This window comes from Peromyscus eremicus, chromosome 12 (genome assembly GCF_949786415.1).
Source record: "Peromyscus eremicus chromosome 12, PerEre_H2_v1, whole genome shotgun sequence".
In the NCBI taxonomy this organism is placed as follows: Eukaryota; Metazoa; Chordata; class Mammalia; order Rodentia; family Cricetidae; genus Peromyscus; species Peromyscus eremicus.
Genome location: NC_081428.1, coordinates 60,547,025 through 60,565,168, shown reverse-complemented (window position 1 = coordinate 60,565,168; position 18,144 = coordinate 60,547,025). Strand labels below are relative to the sequence as shown.

Sequence of the window (18,144 nt, the reverse complement as noted above, 5' to 3'; positions counted from 1 at the left end):
GGACAATGATAGAGTACTTTGCAAGCTCGGCAGTTTCGACATGGCGTGCTGGGAAGACTCACTGAAGGGTTTTGCACAACGGAGTGATGGTGTTAAAACAGTTTGAGAGAGGAGCCATCTGCCTCTAAGATGTCTAATATGGGAGTAAAGGGGACCTGAAGTGAGCTGAACCATCCAGGTAGACATGTAGGCAGCAAGCGTTGACCAGGTGAAGGTGTTGAAGAATCACTTAACAAAGGAGGGGCGGGGGAGCCCGCCAATCAGGTGCAAAGCCCTGGAGTCAGTCTCTGGCATCGTATAAACCACGTGTGTGATCCCAGCATTCAGGAGGTGGAGGCAAGAGGATCAGAAGTTCAAGCTTGGGCTGAAGAGACGGCTCAGCAGCTAAAATCCCTTTTCTACAAGACCCAACTTTGCTTCACAGCACCCATGTTGGACAGCTCACAGCCGCCAGTACTCTAGCTCCAGGGGATTCAGTGCTCTTCTGGCTACCATAGGCACGCACACTCACACCTAAAAATAAAAATAAATCTTAAAAAAAAAAAGTTGCGAAAGTCATCTTTGAGTTTGAGACCAGTCTGTGCTTCGTGAGACCCCACCTCAAAAATTAAAATTAAAAAACGATCCTAGCACTCAGGAGGCAGAGGCAGGTGGATCTCAGTGAGTTCAAGGCCAGCCTGGTCTACGTAGTAAGTTCCAGGACAGGCAGAGCAACATAGCGAGACCCTGTCTCCAAAAACAAAAACAAAACAAAACGAGAGCTGTGTCAACCAAAGGGGGGTTGATAGTTGGTGAAGACCTCAAAGAAGAGGCTGAAGCCATCGAAGGTGACTTCCTGGTTTCATACCCTTGGGACAGGTCTGACTGGGGGCACCCAGCTCTGTAAGGGAAATGTATGAAAGTATTTTGTGTTCATCTATGAATGGAGACCGCAGAGCTCAGAAGTCCTGCATATGATACTCTCTGGTTGGCCTGATTGTCCAGTGTGGGGAATTCTGCATACATTGAATTCTGGGACATTCTGGGACCCTTTATGGAAGGTGAGGGTTAAGTCTTCATGGTCCAACACCGATCTCTAACTCTAGATTGTTTAAGGCTTAGCATCAGAGTGCTCCATTACTGGTAATTTCTTCCCCCGGCGAGGGCCACTGATGAGGTCAAAAGACCGTCTTCGGTTGGTGGTTTCTCTTGAAGTTAATTTTTCCTAAAATGAATAATTCTTCCTGCCTTCTCCTCACATCTGTGTGTTTCGTGGAAGCTGAAGTTGAGCTATCTAAAGGTAATGAGACATTTGGAAGCTGCTGGTGGAATTTTAATTGTTGTTGTCTGCCTTTCAGCCTTGGGGAGCTTCCCGCAGTCACCCGGCAGTTCCAGATCAGAAGGAAGAACCACCGTTTCTCAAACCGAGAGTGGAGTATCCCCGGACTTCCTGGAGAGGGCCAGGGAGCTCCCAGAAGAAGGGACCGTGTACACACAAGTGGTTGGCACGGGGGTGTCCAGCCAAGCCTCCCTTCCTGCCCTGGAAACTGGGAAGCCAACCATGCTCTTCCAGAAGAGAAATTCATCAGGCCAGGAGCGCTCTGGGCTGCAATTCTCTTGGACCCAGAGTCGGCCACCTCCCTCAGACCATCCCTCGTGTGAGTACTCCTGTCCCCAGTTCACCCTTCCAATGTCACAATAACCCCAAATCGATGTGTATAACTAGCTGGTTAAGTACTGTGTCAGGCTAAGAGGGGAAGCAGAGGAAGAGTTAAAAGCCATTCCTTCAGTGCCAAGTGCTTTGGGTGGAAGTACGGTCTGTGCAGTTTATCTCGGTATTGAGGTTTATGCTCAAAATACGTTTTAACTATACATGGAGGGAAATATCAGCCAGTCTGGTGGCTGCTGTGTTCCACACCTCCTGTTCCCACTTTCCTCCCCCCCTTCTCCATACACACGTACAACAAAGATTAAGTGTGACAGATGTGTGTGCTTACAGGAGAGGCCACATGCCAGGAGGCTTGAATGAAATGCGAGCCGGACACCATTACACCATTTGATTAGCAGTTTGAGTTTCGTTTGTTTATTTTTGCAAAAGCAGTTTCTTTGATAGCAGAGAAAATAGGTCCATAATTTTTCCTGGCATTGTTTCCAAAGAAATAGCCTACCCAGTACAGGTGTTTGCACGGCTTTTGGTAGGCCCTGTGGCCGCAGAGAATGGCCCTGTCCCATCCTGCCATGCTGCTTCCTGTGCACCAGCCTCCACGAAGCCATTCTGTCCCACAAGCATTTCTCCACTCTGCTAGGCCTCTACGCCACACACTTCTCCAGCTCATCTGAGGCCTACCTGCCTAGAGACCGCCGTCCTCTCGAGGACACTTCCAGAGCAATGTTCAGTAGTTAAGAATTGGGGGCTCACATGTGCCCAGATTCCCCCAGGAGGCACATCCTGCCCTGAGCCAAAGAGATGGTGTGAACTGCCCCTCTGTGTGCTGTTCAGGTTGTTTCTAGCCTTGGGCTGTGGGAAGCAAGGCAGAGTGGCAGGATTGGCACTTTCAAGATCCTTTTAAGTCAGAGAGGTTTTTGTTTTGTTTTTATTTTTTTAAAAAAATATATATAGCATTTTATTTATTCTTTGAGAATTCCATGCATGCATACATTATATTTCAATCATGTTTAGCCCCTCCCATAATCGCCATCAACTCCTCCAGACTCCTCCCAGATCACCACCATTTCCTAACTTCATGTATGCCCACCTTCCCTCCCTCTCTCGCTCCCTCGCTCCCTTGCTCCCTATGAATCAATCCTTGATGCCCATAAATTCATGGCTGTGGGGCCACCCATTGGAGCATGGTCAACCTACCAGGAACCACACCTCTTAAAGAAAACTGAGTCTCCTCCCCAAGCAACCATCAGCTATCAATAGCACCTCAGCTCGGGGTGAGGATTTATGTGCTGCTCCTCCAACCATGAAGGCAGAGGTTTCTTAAAGTATTCTGCAAGTTTGGGAGTTTGGCTTTATGTCATCAAAGTGAAAACCGAGCCCAGAGGTCTTCTCTGGACTACCCATGGAAAGGGCAGTCTTCTCGCATAGGCTTGCCATGTAGTTCCCACTGTCGGGTGTGGACAGAATTCACGGTTCATGTTTGCAGGGGATTGTTTTTTAAGATGGTTCATAAGTGGCTTGGAGAGATGGCTCAGTGGTTAAGAGTCCTTCCTGCTTTTCCAGAGAACCCACATCAGGTGGCACCCTGACGTTACAACTGTCTGTAACTCGAGGTCCAGAGGATCAGATGTCCTCTTCTAGACATACACAAGTACATGCACACAAACGCACACATCTGCGTAAACAACAACAACAAAAATCTTTTAAAAAAAAATCATTCATGAGCATTAGTTGGATTAGACAAAAGCTATGATCCTGGGCAGCCTGAGTTCTGTGGCTTGGTGATTTACAACCAGCTTTGCTAAAAAGAAAAGAAGCATTTCCAAGGGATGTCCACTGTGGTTCTGGTCAGGGTCATTTAATATTAATAATATACATTAAACCTAGTACTGTGGTATATTCAAAAGGAGTCCACATTTCTAACTTTACTGGACCAGACTTGCTCTTCATCTGTTTGTTTAAAAGGTAACTGACCCCCATAGTCTTCCTTTTTGTTTCTTTTTCTTTTCTTTTCATGGAGTTTTTTCTACATATGGAGTTCCTAGCTGTCTTGGAACTCCACATGTAGACCAGGCTGGCCTTGAACTCACAGAGACCTGCCTACCTCTGCCTCCCGAGTGCCTGGATCAAAGGCGTGCGCCACCATGCCTGTCTCTGGCCCTAATTCATTGAGCAGTTGTCCTTCAAGAGCAGTGGTTCTCAACCTTCCTAATGCTGTGACCCTTTAATTCAGTTCCACATGTTGTAGTGACCCCCAACCAGAAAATTTGCTGCCATTGTGAATCGTAATGTAAATATCTGTGTTTTCTGATGGTCTTAGGTGAAAGGGTTGTTCAATCTCCCAAAGGGATCACAACCCACAAATTGAGAACTACTGTTCTAGAACCTTCCATTTCTAATGTTTGGAGTTTCACTATCTTTCATAGTCCTGGAGTCTTACTGAGGATTTCTCTTCCTTGGTGACCTGGGTGATCTGTTGTAGGTAGAGTCAGGCTACCCTCTAAAATGGCCACTGGAGAGGACTTTGGTACAGAGGACATACGCTACCCAGCACCTGAGACCAAAAGAGGAAACAAACTTCTGCTTTGTTTTTAAAGTTAGCCTGGCTCCTTCCAGCCTACCAAGCAAGCTCTGTCTACCTCTCCTTCTACTGAAAGGAAATCTTGAAGGTTCTGCTGTCCGTTTCTGAGTCCATAATACAGGATACAGGCATGCAGGCAAGAATGCCAAAGGAGAGAAGCCAACAGGACCTGTCCAGACAGGCTTGGGGTCAACCTGCCTGGCTGGCCAGCTTAAGACAAGCCATGGAGTACCAGGTGCGGGGTGGTGAGGGGTTTCTAGCAATGAGGCCTAGGGAATAGCCCAATACTCAGATGAGTCAGGTTGGTGATGCCTCTCCAGGATGTGCACACAGGTGACAAGCTAAGGACGCGGCAAGGGATCAGCTGATCTGAAAGGGGGCAACATTGGGTGGTCCATACACACTCGGGCTGTCAACTGGGCCTCCTAACTGCCACCTGGCTACACCGGCATGTGGTGCTGGCTGGGTTTCTGTCAACTCGACACAAACTAGGGTAATCTGGGAAGAGGGAACCTCCATTGAGAAGATGCCTCCATCAGATTGGCCCATAGGCAAGTCTGTGGGGCATTTTTTTTTTAATGGTTGATGTAAAAGGGACCAGCCCACTGTGGGTGGTGCCATCCTTGGGCAGGTGGTCCTGGATTCTATAAGAAAGCAGGCTGAGCAAGCCATGAGGAGCAAGCCAGTGAGCAGCATGGTTCTATTTCAGGTCCAGACTCAGTGATGGACTTTTACCTAGAACTTTAAAACAAACTGTTTCTTGCCTGAGTGTCTTTTGGTCAGTGTTTTATTAGAGCACCAGAGCACAAACTAGAACACACTGTTCAATACAGCCTCTTCCACACCCTGGAGAGCCAGGAGTTAATCTGTCTCTGAACAGAAACTGCATCTTACAGCAGCACCAAAGCAAGTCCAGGAAGATGAGCCAGGGGTAAGACCATAAGAAAGACCAGAAGGCATTGCTCTCCACCCTCTCCTGCTTCAGCCTCTGTAGACTTTCCGAAGTCTCTTCGACGATCATGTACTGCTGTTTGATCACGGGGTGGGGGTGGGGCTGTCAACACAGCAACACATGGCAGGGGTGAGGGTGGAGGGGAGGAAGCTCTTCCCAAGGCAGAAATGTGTATGTTGAATTGTGTGAGCGTGACCACAACTGAGCACTAAATTTAGTATGAGCTTCCTGGAAATGGGGGCACAAAGGGAAGCAGGGTGGAGCATACGATTGTTGTCGGACAAAGTAAGCATACGGTTTTCTCCATAGGCATGAATGTTTCAGGGGCAGTAATTCCAAGGAATATTTACGTAAGGAATCTTTCCATTGCCGGTTTGTGAGAATCGCGCTAATGTTCTTTGAAGGTGACATTTTGTCAGACTCAGTAAGGGCTGGGGCGTCATAATGGGTCTTGACTTACGGAAGTCTTTCCTGTGGGCAGCCGAGCTGATGTGGTCCAGGTAAATTGCTTTGTGGTGATTTCGCTTTGTGAAGGGAGAGAACATTAATAACTTGAAAGATTTTGGATTCCGTCTGTCTCGTTCTAACACCAGCTGCCTCGGCTCTTCTTCTGGGAAGTTCTGGATAACAGTCAAGGTTGAGCAATGTGATGATGCCTGAGGCTGTGGGGTTTGGTCCTGTGACTGGAGAGAGACTCGTGTGAGCAGGGCCTTCTCTCCATGGCCTGTTAGAAAGAAAGACCAGGAGCTTAGCTCGGGCCTTGTCCCAGGGGGTGGGACAAGTTTTTAAATTTTTATTTAGATTTTTTATTTGATTGATTGATTGATTGTGTAGGGGAGTGCACATGCTACAGTGTGTTAGGGCCAGAGAACAACTTGTACAAGTCAGTTATTCTCTTTCCACCCTGTAGGACACAGGGATTGAATGTCTGTCAGGTTTGGTGGCGGGTGCCCGTAGCTGAGCATCTCACTAGCTGAGCTTTCCTCCTCTCTCTCCCTCCCCCCTGCCCCCGTCTCTCACTCTGTCTCTCTGTCTCTGTCTCTCTTCCCTCCTTCCTTCCTTCCTTCCTTCCTTTTTTTCTTTTTGCCTTTTCTGAGGTTCAAACTCCGAAGGTTTCCCATTTTTGAATGACTGCTTCCTGGGAGCCATCCAAGAAGGGTGATCATCCAGTGATCACGATGCCAGCTTACTGATTCAGAAGTGTGATGTGTTTCCTCCTAGCCTGTGCAGCAGGTGCCCGTGTAGGATCATAAGCATTCCCTTCTTTATCAGAGGCGTAGCTTGGCAGAAGTAATTACACACCTTCACTGTGAGAACTAAGTGAGACGTGTATATAAGGCACTTAGCACGATGCCTAAGGCATTGCAATTGCTCACTTCAGGGTAGCTGTTTTCCTGAATTTTTTAAAACTTTATTTATTTTATGTGCACTGTTGTTTTTGCCTGCATGGATGTCTGTGTGAGGGTGTCAGATCCCCTGGAACTGGAGTTACAGACAGTTGTGAGCTGCCATGTAGGTGCTGGGAATTGAACCTAGGTCCCTTGGAAGAGCAGACAGTACTCTCAACAGCTGAGCCTTCCCTCCAGCCACCGTTGGGTTTAGTTTTGAGACTGGGTCTTACTTTGTAGTGGAGGTGGGCCTGGACCTTGCTGTGCGGACCAAACTAGCTTCCAGCTCATGATCTATCTTCCTGCCTCACCTCCCAAGATTGCAGCATGTGCTATCATGTCCAACCATGATGAGTGGGGTGGCAATGTGCTGCACAGCCCTTGGGGGTGTGGGAAATAGAGCTGGTTTCCTTAGTGACTCAGCTTTTGTGAACTTTGTGATTGTATTTCTGTGGCCATTTATTTGCTAAACTTACCAAAATGGGCAGGCCTGGACTTTTCAAGCTGAATCCAATATAATCATCACAGTAGGTTTGGTTTTTAAGGTTTTGTTTGCAGTTGCATGTATATGTGCTTTTTTTGAGGGGTTGCGCATGGGTAAAGGTGCCCTCAGAGGCCGGAAGAGGGTGTTGGACCCTCTGGAGCCAGAGTCACAGACAGTTGTGAGCCACTCAGTGTGAGTGCTGCAAACCGAACTCAGGTCCTCTGAAGGAGCGGTAAATACTCTTAATGCCAAGTCATCTCTATCCCCCACCACTGTGTTTTGGTGGGAATATTGAACAAATGACAGAATGCAGTTGATTAGAAATAAAAATGGTTTTAAAGTAATTTGGAGACCGTTTATGGGACATATCTATATCACTTCTCTCTTATAGAAAAGTGGCTTTTGGCTTTTGTTTGTGTTCCAGCAGGGCTGGATGCCTCTGCACCCACATCTTTCTAATCCGTTATCTCTGTGGATAACCTGGGCCTGTGACTGTTTCCGTTAAGGTCCAGTAACCTGCCCAGCAGTCTGCTCCTGGTGTCAGGGGGTCTATGGTTTTGCGCGAGAATAAAAGGCACCCTTTCTTTCTCACACTTCCTCTCTGTGTCTAAAATCTATTTGTGCTTTTGGCCACAACTGCACGTAAGAATGGTCTTCAAAGAACGGTTTATAATGGCAGCTTCCTTTTTTCCCTTTCTGGAGCCATGATTGACAGCTGGAAGCCTTTCACGGTATAGGTCTAGACAGCTCTTTATTGCTGTTGGCTTCCGGGGGAAAAGAAAGGAAAGCACCTCTTTGTTTGCCTCCACTGTTTGGCTCTCCAGGCTTTCCTACACCTTGTTCTTGCCTTTAACAAGGACATCTTGTGGTGCTGGGGTTTGAACTCGGGGCCTCACGCATGCTAAGTCAGCTCTCTACCACTGAGCAGCATCCTTAGCCCTTGGTGTTGGGGCTGAGAGGTGCGTTCTAGAGGACAGTTCTTAAGTACCTTTGGAAAATCTCCCTGTGGAAGGGAGCTCTCGGCCAGGTATCCATGGTGAGGAGCAGGTTGTGCATTCTGCCAACGGCATGTAACTGAAGTCTTGAGGCTGTTGACTGCTTTCTGAGGACAGGCATCTGTTTCACTGATCAGAAAAACTGTTCCCAGCCTAGTCTTTGGTCTCCTGGAGTGCCCTCTGGAGTCCTACACTGGTTTGAAGACATCTCTCTAAAGCTCAGTGAGATAAAGTAGCTGCAATAATGAAATCTGTTTGCTTTTAGGTGAAATTAAATAAAACTCCCCGGAGCCATAATACATTCTCCTGTTGGTTAGTAGTTCTGCTGATGAATGTAATTTGAATGGTTTCTCAAAGCATAAGCCTTACGGTGGCCACGATGTAGGGACTAATAAAGAGCCTTTGGTGGTGACCATGCTGGGAACTACTGTCCTAGGCCAGTAATGTCTTGACTGTGTTCTGTAGAGCCTCAGTGCTGGCTGAGTGGCTGTACACCCCGTACTGGCTCACACTTGGCTCACAAACTGCTACGGACTGGATTTTAATCTATGAGAGTGTTTGAACAAAAGGGTTACCGTGCTAAAAAACAAACTGGCAGCCACAGTCTTATCACGGTGGCCTGCACTGTGGGATTCCTACACTGTAGAATGCAGTGTCTCTCTAGAAAACAAGACAAATTATTTCTTTGTCTGAGATTCTCCTGTCTTCCTTTTCGCTTGCATAGAAAACTTGTGCATGGTGAGCGATCTGACTGTGTCTGTAGCCAGCTCTGTGGGACTCAGAACTGGTGAGGAGAAAGAGAAGGAGGGATCCCTAGTAGCACTGGTGTGTATCAGCACGATACAAGTGTCTGCTCTTTATTACACCCATGCTATTCAGATTCACGTATCAAATGTAATAAGCATCATTTGTACCTAGATAGAATCCTGATTTTCTTAGCCATTCCAGTAGTTTTGAAGCACATTTTCTTCTGTTTTAGCTTCCGGAAGCATAAAGAATTTTAACAACTCCACTGCTCTCCAAAGCCCATCAGTCACCCAGACAAAGAGTACACATGTCACCAACACATTCACTAATGGTGTCCCAAGAATGCTCCGGTCTTTGACTGTCAGTATGGAACCTAATGAGACAGAGAGCTTCCCTGAGCACTCCAGAATTGCCATAACTTCAGCCTCAGTCCATTCTTTACCCTCTGTGGTTGACTCAAGGACAAACAGTGGACTAACTGAGAGTCTAGGAGTTGGAGAAGGCATGGGGCCATCTACAGAAAATGGATTTGGACTTCCATCCATGTACTGGCAAAGTGACTCCCACAGTAAGTAGTTCTCCTTTATTTGACTTGTGGATATTTTATAGAGTTGGATGTTCTTAGGAGGTTTCCTCAAGACCATTTGCAGTCTCCGAAGAAAAGTGTGTCCTTAATGACATCAGATCCTTTCTGCCATGTCACACGATTGCATTTTGATCTTGGGGTGTGGACAAGTGCCATCCCTCAGATGAGAACACCAAGACCTGAAGGGCTTAAGTAAAGCAAACACAGCTTACTGAGCAGAGTGGAGACCTCAGCCCTGGGGCTCTCACTGTTCGGCCCATCTTTATCCTTCATCTTCATCTGCAAAGTGAGACGCCGACCTGCTCTTTACAGCTGGCTTCAGTGATTTTGTGTATAGATCATCTTTATAAATATAAAAGTTGTCAGGTGTAAATGTATTTCCCAAATCATAGTTTGGCTTATTCCTTATAGTTTATTTTATTGCACATCAGAAGTAGAAGAACATTTATCAGTATTCCAGCTGTCGTTTTAGAAAAACACTCCACCTACAATATTTGTGCACACTGAACTTGTTGGATGTCAGGACTCCTTCCTTGAGCTACTTTTCAAGGGACAGAGAGAAACACTGAAGCCTGTAAATTACTGTTTGCCCATGCTGCCCTCAGGTCTCCTGTTCACAGCTTTAATTTTTAATATTATTATATTGCTGACATCCAATAATTTTTTTAAAAATTTAGAACATGGTGATGCTTGTAAGGTGACCCATATAAACACTGTCCAAGATTCCTTGGCAGAGGGAAGCTTGCCTTAGAGGGGATAACATCTTAGTTGTTAAGCATCTTTTCCAGGCCCACTAATGACCACCCCCCACCCCAATACCTTACAGCCTTCGGAGGACATCAGCTTGCCAGCAGCTCGGAAGCAGGAAATGGAAGTGCCGTGCCTCTGACTGAACTGGCGTTTAGGTCAGTTCCCTCCGTTGGTGGTGGTGAGCACACAGGACAATGGTTCCCCAGCAAGAGCAAAACATCTACAGCTCCAGCAGAAAGCTCTGCTTTGCATCCAGAAGCTGGGAGCACTCGGACTTTGACTCAGTTCTCACACACTGCACCACAGCCCCAAGGTGGGGGCTCAGGGTTGGATGGGAAGAGTTCCTCAGAGTCTTCATCCACATCTTCCTCGGAAAGTCTGGATTCTGCAGCACCACGTGGAGGACACTCAAGTGAGTTCTTATTGCATGGAAGTCTGCCGCAGGGACTTAGGATGTGTCTGGTCCTTTGATCTTCTAAAGCCTGCATTAGGAAAGTAATTTTACCAGTCGCAGGCCATTCTCTTAGCTGGTTACTACAAATATGCCTACATGTCCCATCCTTTTTATCTAGTACGTCTCAACTCTTTTTCTATGGTGTATGTATATGCACACACATGTGTGTAGGTGCCCAAGTGCACACATGTAAATGGAGGCCAGCCATCAGCCTTCGGTGTTGAACCTCAAAAGCAATCCACTTTAGCTTTTAGACAAGTCTGTCACTTAGACTTGGGGATCATAATAAGGCTGTGCCCATGTCCCTCGTGTGGAGCTTCCAGGAGCACGCGCCATGGTCAGCTTTTAAATTTGAGTGCTGAAGATTGAATTCGGGTCCTCAGGCTTGCATAGCAAGTCCTTTTACTGACAGAGCCCTCTCCCCAGCCCCATGTCTAAGGAGCTTTGGATGCCGCCTCCCCTTCTGTCATATAGAACTTGGGGCCTTCTGTGTCCACACCCTCCCATGGAGTATAGCCTGCCCCAAACCCCAATGCCTGCTAATCACAGAACTTCTGGACATTTCCTATGAAAACAATCATACCATACATGGCCTTTTGTGTATTTAATTTTACATGGCCTCAGGATTCATCAAGCATGGATCTGTCCTTCTGAATAATGTTCCATCAAGGATGCACTATTATTAATAGTGTCCCTATGATTGTTCGGGGACACTTTATATGGAGACGTGCTGTCTTGGAATTATCAGGTTATATACTAGTATCTTGTTGTTGTTGTTGTTGTTATTGTTGTTGCTGTTTGAGACAGGGTTTCTCTGTGTAACAACCCTGGCTTTCTGGAACTCACTCTGTAGACCAGGCTGGCGTCAAACTCAGAGATCCACCTGCCTCTGCCTCCCAAGTGCTGGGATGAAAGGCATGCGCCACCACCACCCAGCATCCATGCTATTTTTTGACCTGTGGTGACTGACACTCCACAGGCCAGGCCCTGAACTTGCCACCAACTTCACTGATAAAACTCTGATTGTTATAATGTATCACCGAGCAAAAATTTGGCTGGAGTAACAAACAGTCTTTATAGTGACGGTCAGGACACCTGAACAGAGAGATGTCAGCCCTCTGGTGGCAGGTAAAGAGCCTCAGGGAAGCCTCTGGTCTCTGGTGGCCCAGAACGTGAGGCTAAAAGTCCTTGTCCCTGCATTTACCTGCCCTCTCTTTCCTGTAGCTCCGGAAGATGGTGCGCTGCTGAGTGACAGCTCGGACCTGGCAGAGAGCACTTCCGTGGTGCGCGCCCCGCACACGTCTGCGATGCTCACCCGGGGCGGGGAACGCACGCTGCGGTCCCTCGGCCAATCGCGCGCCGCCGCGACCCACCCAGCGCGCCCCACTCCGCGTGGGAACGTGACGGAGCACGTGGGCCTGCTGTCCCGGGCAGCTACCCCCGGAGGTGTGTCTTCCCGCAGCCGCCTTCCTGTCTGTAGATTGGCTCACAGCCCTGGGGTGGTTACGTGGGCTGGCAACCGGAAAAAGTAGCTTACTGCTCGTTAGGAAAAGAACCTTCTGGGTTCTCCCACCCCCATCGCCTCGTGCTTGCTTGAGGTAGATGGGATGACATCTGCCTGAGAGGTTTAAAATAGAGGGAGAGCAGCCACTGTGGTGAAGACCATCTCCCGGGAAGAAGTACCTCATTACACAGAGTGGAAAGTTGGGAGCGTTTTCCTTTTTTCCATTTGATAATGGCAATAACTGTTTGGGAATCTTGGGCGCCTTTCCATGGCAATTTGCTTTTATTTAAAAATGACGTGAAGAGGGCCTTTGGAAATAGTCCCTATGTTTAGGCTCTGCACTTCGCCTTTATTCCCACGCATGTCACTAGCGCTGGCCCTCACAGGAGGGATCTGCGCTGAGCCGACCCTGGCTGGCTATTTTAGCTTCCAGCATCGTCTTCACTGAGAGTGTGTACCGAGAGGAATCACCTCTCAGAGGCAGTGTCTCCCTCACTTAAGTTCGTGGATAAGACGCGAAGAACGTTTTCCAGAGCTTGTCTCAAAGATGTCTTGTTGGGGTTGGGGATTTAGCTCAGTGGTAGAGTGCTTGCCTAGCAAGCGCAAGGCCCTGGGTTCGGTCCTCAGCTCTGAAAAAAAAAAAAAGATGTCTTGTTTACCTGACCAACTTTGTCTTTTCTCTTTGTAGTCACTGGACTTAACGATGGTCAAGGGCCCGGCTCAGACGCGGAACAAAGGACTTCCGGTGACCACACAGACCACGCCTATGTTTCGTCTACTTTCACCAAAGGAGAACGGACATTACTGTCCATCACAGAAAACTCCTCCTCCTCAGACTCCAGCGAGAGCTCAACCTCTTATATTAAGATCTCAGCTCCTCCACACTTGGACTTTTCCTCTTCTCAGGCTCAGACTACAAGAAGTAACGTGTCCTCCTATGATGGCGAACCTGCTCAGTCTTCCACCGAGTCACTGGATCTGCATACATCCCACCTTCCATCCTACACATCCACCGTTAATGTGCCAGACACCTTGGGTCTTGATGCCAGCACTCAGTCTGTTGAGGACCCCTCTGAGGCGGCCCCTTCTCCTCTCCCCTCGGTGTTACCACCCCACCAGTTTCTATCAACCTTACCATCACCCGGGTCTCCCACACAGCAGCTGAAGTCTACCTCTGAGCCAGCCACATCTTCAACATCCTCACCGTCACCTTTACCCATCTCCTTCGTGGTGTCAACCTCTGCCCCACACTCTGTCCCACAAACGACCGTCCCACATTCCTCTTCGCCCCTGATCCCACACAGGGCAAGGGAGCCACGTGTAACTTCAGTCCAGATGTCAACAGTGGTATCCCCTGTAGTGGTGTTCCCCAGTAACCAGACAGCAGACCCCAAGAACCAGAGCACCCCACAGCAAGAGAAAACCGTCACGGAAGCAAAGTCACCAAGCCTGGTGTCTCTGCCCACGGACTCTATCAAACCAGTAACGATGAGCCTTCCTCCAGGGACCCCTTGGTCCCCAGCCTTAATGGGGTTCTCCACAGAGCCAGCCCTTCTAGCCACAAGCACCAGCTTAGCCCAGATGTCTCCAGCTTTGACGTCTCCCATTTCCCAGACTATTCACTCTCCTGTGACCAATCCCAGCACCCTGTCAAGCACGGAAGCTTTGACCCCAGGTGCTGTGATTGTGCCCACTACCCCTGAGGAACAGCACCTGCCAACCAATCCTGACGTTCTAGTGCTGCAAACCTCAACAGAGCAGGCCGTCACCACAGAAGGGAACCGGGTGCATATGGATCCTACCACTCACTCTGCCCCTCTGACCACCACTCCCACATCAGCAGAAGAGACCACAAAGCTGGGCCAGGCAGAAGAGGCCAGCCCGGTTTCACATTTTCTCAGAACACCTTCACCTCAAACTACAGATGTTTCTACAGCTGAAATGTCGACTTCCGAATATACCACCTTCGCTGCTCAGAGCCCCCCACAGTCACCAACAGCACTGTCACCTCCAGCCCCAGGTAAATGCATCTTACAAACACACACACTGACCGTCAGGCCCTGACCAGCACTAGAGCTGCAAAGGGCTGGGGGTCTGTGTGGACGTGTGGACGTGGCTAGTGTTTGAAACAATGTCTGTCCTATGACCGAGAATGACTCTTACTGAAATACGAAGCATGAAGTATGGGCAGTGTGGGCCTAATTTTCTCCTAGTATCCCCCCAAGTTACATGATTCTTTCTGAAGAAAGAGGAGAGAGGACACTTGGGCCCTGTGTGACGTGCATAGAGGCTATAACTGTCGTCTTTCGTGCTCTGTTATTGTCCAAGCTTTTCAAGCGTGTCTTTAACTCATCTGAGGTCAGAGCCAAGCATAGCTGTGGGTTTGGACAGTGGAGAAATTGAAGAGGCAGTGTTAGCGGGCCTAGGATGTGGAATGGGGGTAGAGCGCTTCCCTAGCGTGTGCACAGTCTCCAGCAAGTTCTCCAGCACCACCCAAGAAAAAAGAAGCTCTAGGTGGTCCGTTAGAGGTAGGGCTGAGTTGAATGCCTGCTCTCCAGAGACAGTCCAGAGCTTCCAAGTCAGTCAGCTCAGGGTCCTTCAGGGTCAAAGGCTTCTCTCCATCCAGGGAAGCCCAGAGTTCTTTGTCTCCCTGATGTTAGTTGGTAACCAGAGGACGTGTAAACAAAAGGATGTTCAGCAAACCTCTTCCCAGTGTTTCTTTACCTTGTACATGAGATTATCTGCACAGCTGTGTTGAAGGTGCCGATATAAGGAAAAGAAAGCTAACCCAGGGCAAAGAGAGGTAGAAGCAGGACACAGCAGGAAGTGGTGTTCACAGGGCACTTGGAGTTGATCCAGACTCGATGAGGGAGAACCGCTGTTGAAGACAGCAAGATGGACGCCATCTTATGTAAGAGGGAAAGGAGGGACTGCCGTGTGGCGGCTACAGCAGAGAGCTCAGTTAGTGGTACAGTTTCAGTGAGTCAGTGAAGACGAACCTGGGGTGCAGGGTCAGAAGGCATCCCCACTGCTAGTCAACGGTGCCCGCTTCTCAGCCATCCGAGTATGTCCAAGAAGTGAAAGGTGAATCACTTCTCCAGAAAAAAAAAAAAATCTTCATTTCCACTGGCCAATACGTCCAATCCCAGGTTCATCAGACTCCCTTAAGGCAAGGGTTTGGTTGTTACAGTTCCTGTGGGTGGGTGTCTGCAGTACAGTCACTGGAAACTATAGGATTATGTAATGGGCACCGCATTTAATCATATAGATGCTCTGCTCACGTCGGTGATGCTGGGTGACAAAGTGTGGGACTGGAGAAATGACTCGGTTTATGGAGGGCACAATGTTCTTGTAGTGGCCCTGAGTTTGCTTCCCAGTACCCACACGGAGCAATACTAGGGATTGCAACGCCTTCCCCTGGCCTCCAGAAACAGTGCGCCCACGTGCTCCTGCCCACCCCCCACATACACATAATTTCAGAATAACAAATTGCAGCCATAGCCGTGAAGAATAGGACTGCCCTGTCTAGAGCAGCCCATTTGTTTCAGCTTACTCTTTGAAGGTCCGACTTCTGTTTTCTTTCCCTTGTTCCTCAAGGATTTCCTCCCTGCAAATGATGACACCATTTTGTAGGTCTGGGGCTTTTCTAAGAGTGTTTCAAAACTCCTTATGGAACAGGCATGTCACAGCTGGAGCATGACCCTTCTAATTACATAGAAGAAAACAGATTGTGGGCACCATGGGGCAGGGAATGGATAAGAGGCCAAGGCGACAGTAGAGTTTAACCACAAAGGCCCCCATGACTTCAGATGGGACCTGTTTTTGTATATGGAGAGGAAGGGCTGATGGGACACCTGTGACCCTAGCATTTGGAAGGCAGAGACAGGAGGATCAGAAGTTCACTGTCATCCCAGTCTACCATGGAGTTTGAGACCAGCACGAACTCCATGAGACCCCGCCTCAGACAGTAAAGAAAAAAGAAAAGGCTTGGCGATGTTTACCTGATAGTTTTCCAGATGGTGTACAATCTGTGGAGGAGGCCACGTTAAATTTCAAGACATCTGGAAGCTGAACATGGTGGTGAATGTGTATAATCCCAGCACTTGGGAGGTACCGAGTTAGGTGGGCCAGGGGTTCAAGGCCAGCCTGAGCTTTATAATTAATTTGAGGCCAGCCCGGGCTACATGAGACCATCTCAAAATAAAAAACAAACAAACAAACAAAAAACCCAAAAGCATAGCAACTACAAGTATGTATGTTTCAAGATTTTCAGGTAAAGGTTTCTATAGTTTTGACAAAATCCAAGAGAAAAAGTAAGCCGTGCATATGTATGCATTTGTGTACACACACAGAGTGAATCTTGGTGCAGGCATGATAAATTGACCAGGGATTCTTTCCACCTTAAAATGTGTTTTAAGTTGACATTCACTAGTCTAGTATCACAAAGGCCATAGAATTATCAGTCCTGAACTGACTGGCTTGCAGGAAGCATTGAATGTGCTTTTTTGAATTTGGAGATCTAATTATCTAACACTTGACACGAACACACACTGGTGTCAGTGCCCGACTTCATCACCTCTGTCTGCAAACCTCTTGGGACTCTGTTCTATTTCAGTGGTGTGATTTTTCAGGGCAAGCAAACGAACATAGGCAGGAAGCAAACATTAGCTGTGAGAACGAGATGTTTACCGGGGCTGCTCTGACATGTCTGTGTTATTCCTGTGATGTGTTCAGTCAACAGCTGTTTCGTGAACCCCTGTCTTCATGATGGCGAATGTATCGTGGACCTCACCGGTCGTGGGTATCGATGTGTGTGCCCACCTGCCTGGCAAGGGGACAACTGCAGTGTGGGTAAGAGAGACAGGGACATTTATTATGATGTTACCGTGTGTTGTCGGGCTGTTCAGTAAGATCCTTTTTCCAGGGTGGACAGTGCGTACTGTGCTCGCTGAGGACCGAAGTTTGGGTCCTATCATCCATATCAGGCAGTTCAAAACTGCCTGTAATTTTAGCTCCAAAGGAATTAGATACCTCTGGCCTCTGGGGGCACCTGCACTCCTGTGTTCACATACATATACATAATGGAAAACAACAATTTTTAAAAGAGCCTTTTTCTTCTAGAGTGTACATGGGTAAGATTTTTAGTTTAATAGCCTCTTGGCTTGAGTGTTAGCATGCTTGTGTGTTGTATATGATAACATGAAGGACCACAGCATGATACAAACAAACTTTTGACCTGGTTCTATTCCATAGCTTCTCTGTGCCCCTGCAACACCAAACCATCTGCAGCTCCCTAAAGACACCTACCCTTCCTTCCCTGCCCTGGGCATTTACTCTGCTGTTCCCTCAGCTTGGAACCCTAGCCTACTCCCAAAAATCTGCTTGTTGAAGTCCCGTTAGTCTTATTTATATTCAAATAGTGTTTAAAACAGTCTTTAATTCTCCCCTGCATCAAAGCCTACTATTTCTGCTGTGTGTGTCTTTAATCCCAGAACCCAGGCACCAGAAATAGTGGGATCTCTGTGAGTTGAAGACCACCTTGGTCTACATGGTGAGTTCTGGGCCAGTCAGGCATAAAAGGATGAAACCCTGTCTCAAAACAACAACAACAAAACCCACAACAAACAATAAACTAGATCTAGGTACAGCTCTGTACATCCAAACCCTGTCTTGTCTTCTAGTTTTTTCTTCATATGGCTGCCTCTGCCCTGACCGGTAGTCGTCCCCTGGAGGACAGGGGTGGTTTCCTGCTCCTCTTTCACCCCACACGCCACAGAGTGCCACTTGGTTCTCAGTAGGCCCTGGATTATAACTCTTTGTCAGCCGCCCATCAACATGCTCTCCTTCTTTGTCCTCCACAGATGTGAATGAGTGCCTCTCCAGCCCTTGCCCACCCCTAGCCACCTGCAACAATACTCAGGGATCCTTCAGCTGCAGATGCCCAGTCGGGTATCAGTTGGAGAAAGGAATATGCAATCTGGGTAAGAGAGTTAAGTCTGTCTTGGCACTTATTGGCTGTTTTTCTTCCTACTCAAAGCCAATGTTTTTTTCCAAGATA

The 18,144-nt window shown here is 48.0% G+C and overlaps 1 protein-coding gene across 2 annotated transcripts in view; it reads left to right on the top strand.

Annotated features, from left to right (window-relative positions):
- Positions 1 to 18,144, top strand: part of Heg1 (heart development protein with EGF like domains 1) — a 77,943-nt gene that overhangs the window by 23,969 nt on the left and 35,830 nt on the right. The window contains exons 1-6 of one of the 2 annotated variants that reach the window (XM_059277341.1): positions 9,191 to 9,360; positions 10,205 to 10,540; positions 11,807 to 12,028; positions 12,775 to 14,106; positions 16,821 to 16,937; positions 17,948 to 18,067. In XM_059277341.1, the coding sequence (XP_059133324.1) occupies positions 9,297 to 9,360; positions 10,205 to 10,540; positions 11,807 to 12,028; positions 12,775 to 14,106; positions 16,821 to 16,937; positions 17,948 to 18,067 (2,191 nt within the window). In that variant the 5' untranslated portion in view covers positions 9,191 to 9,296. Of the gene's footprint in view, positions 1 to 1,337; positions 1,638 to 9,190; positions 9,361 to 10,204; positions 10,541 to 11,806; positions 12,029 to 12,774; positions 14,107 to 16,820; positions 16,938 to 17,947; positions 18,068 to 18,144 lie in introns of those variants that run through there. The other variant, XM_059277342.1, reaches the window with a different exon arrangement.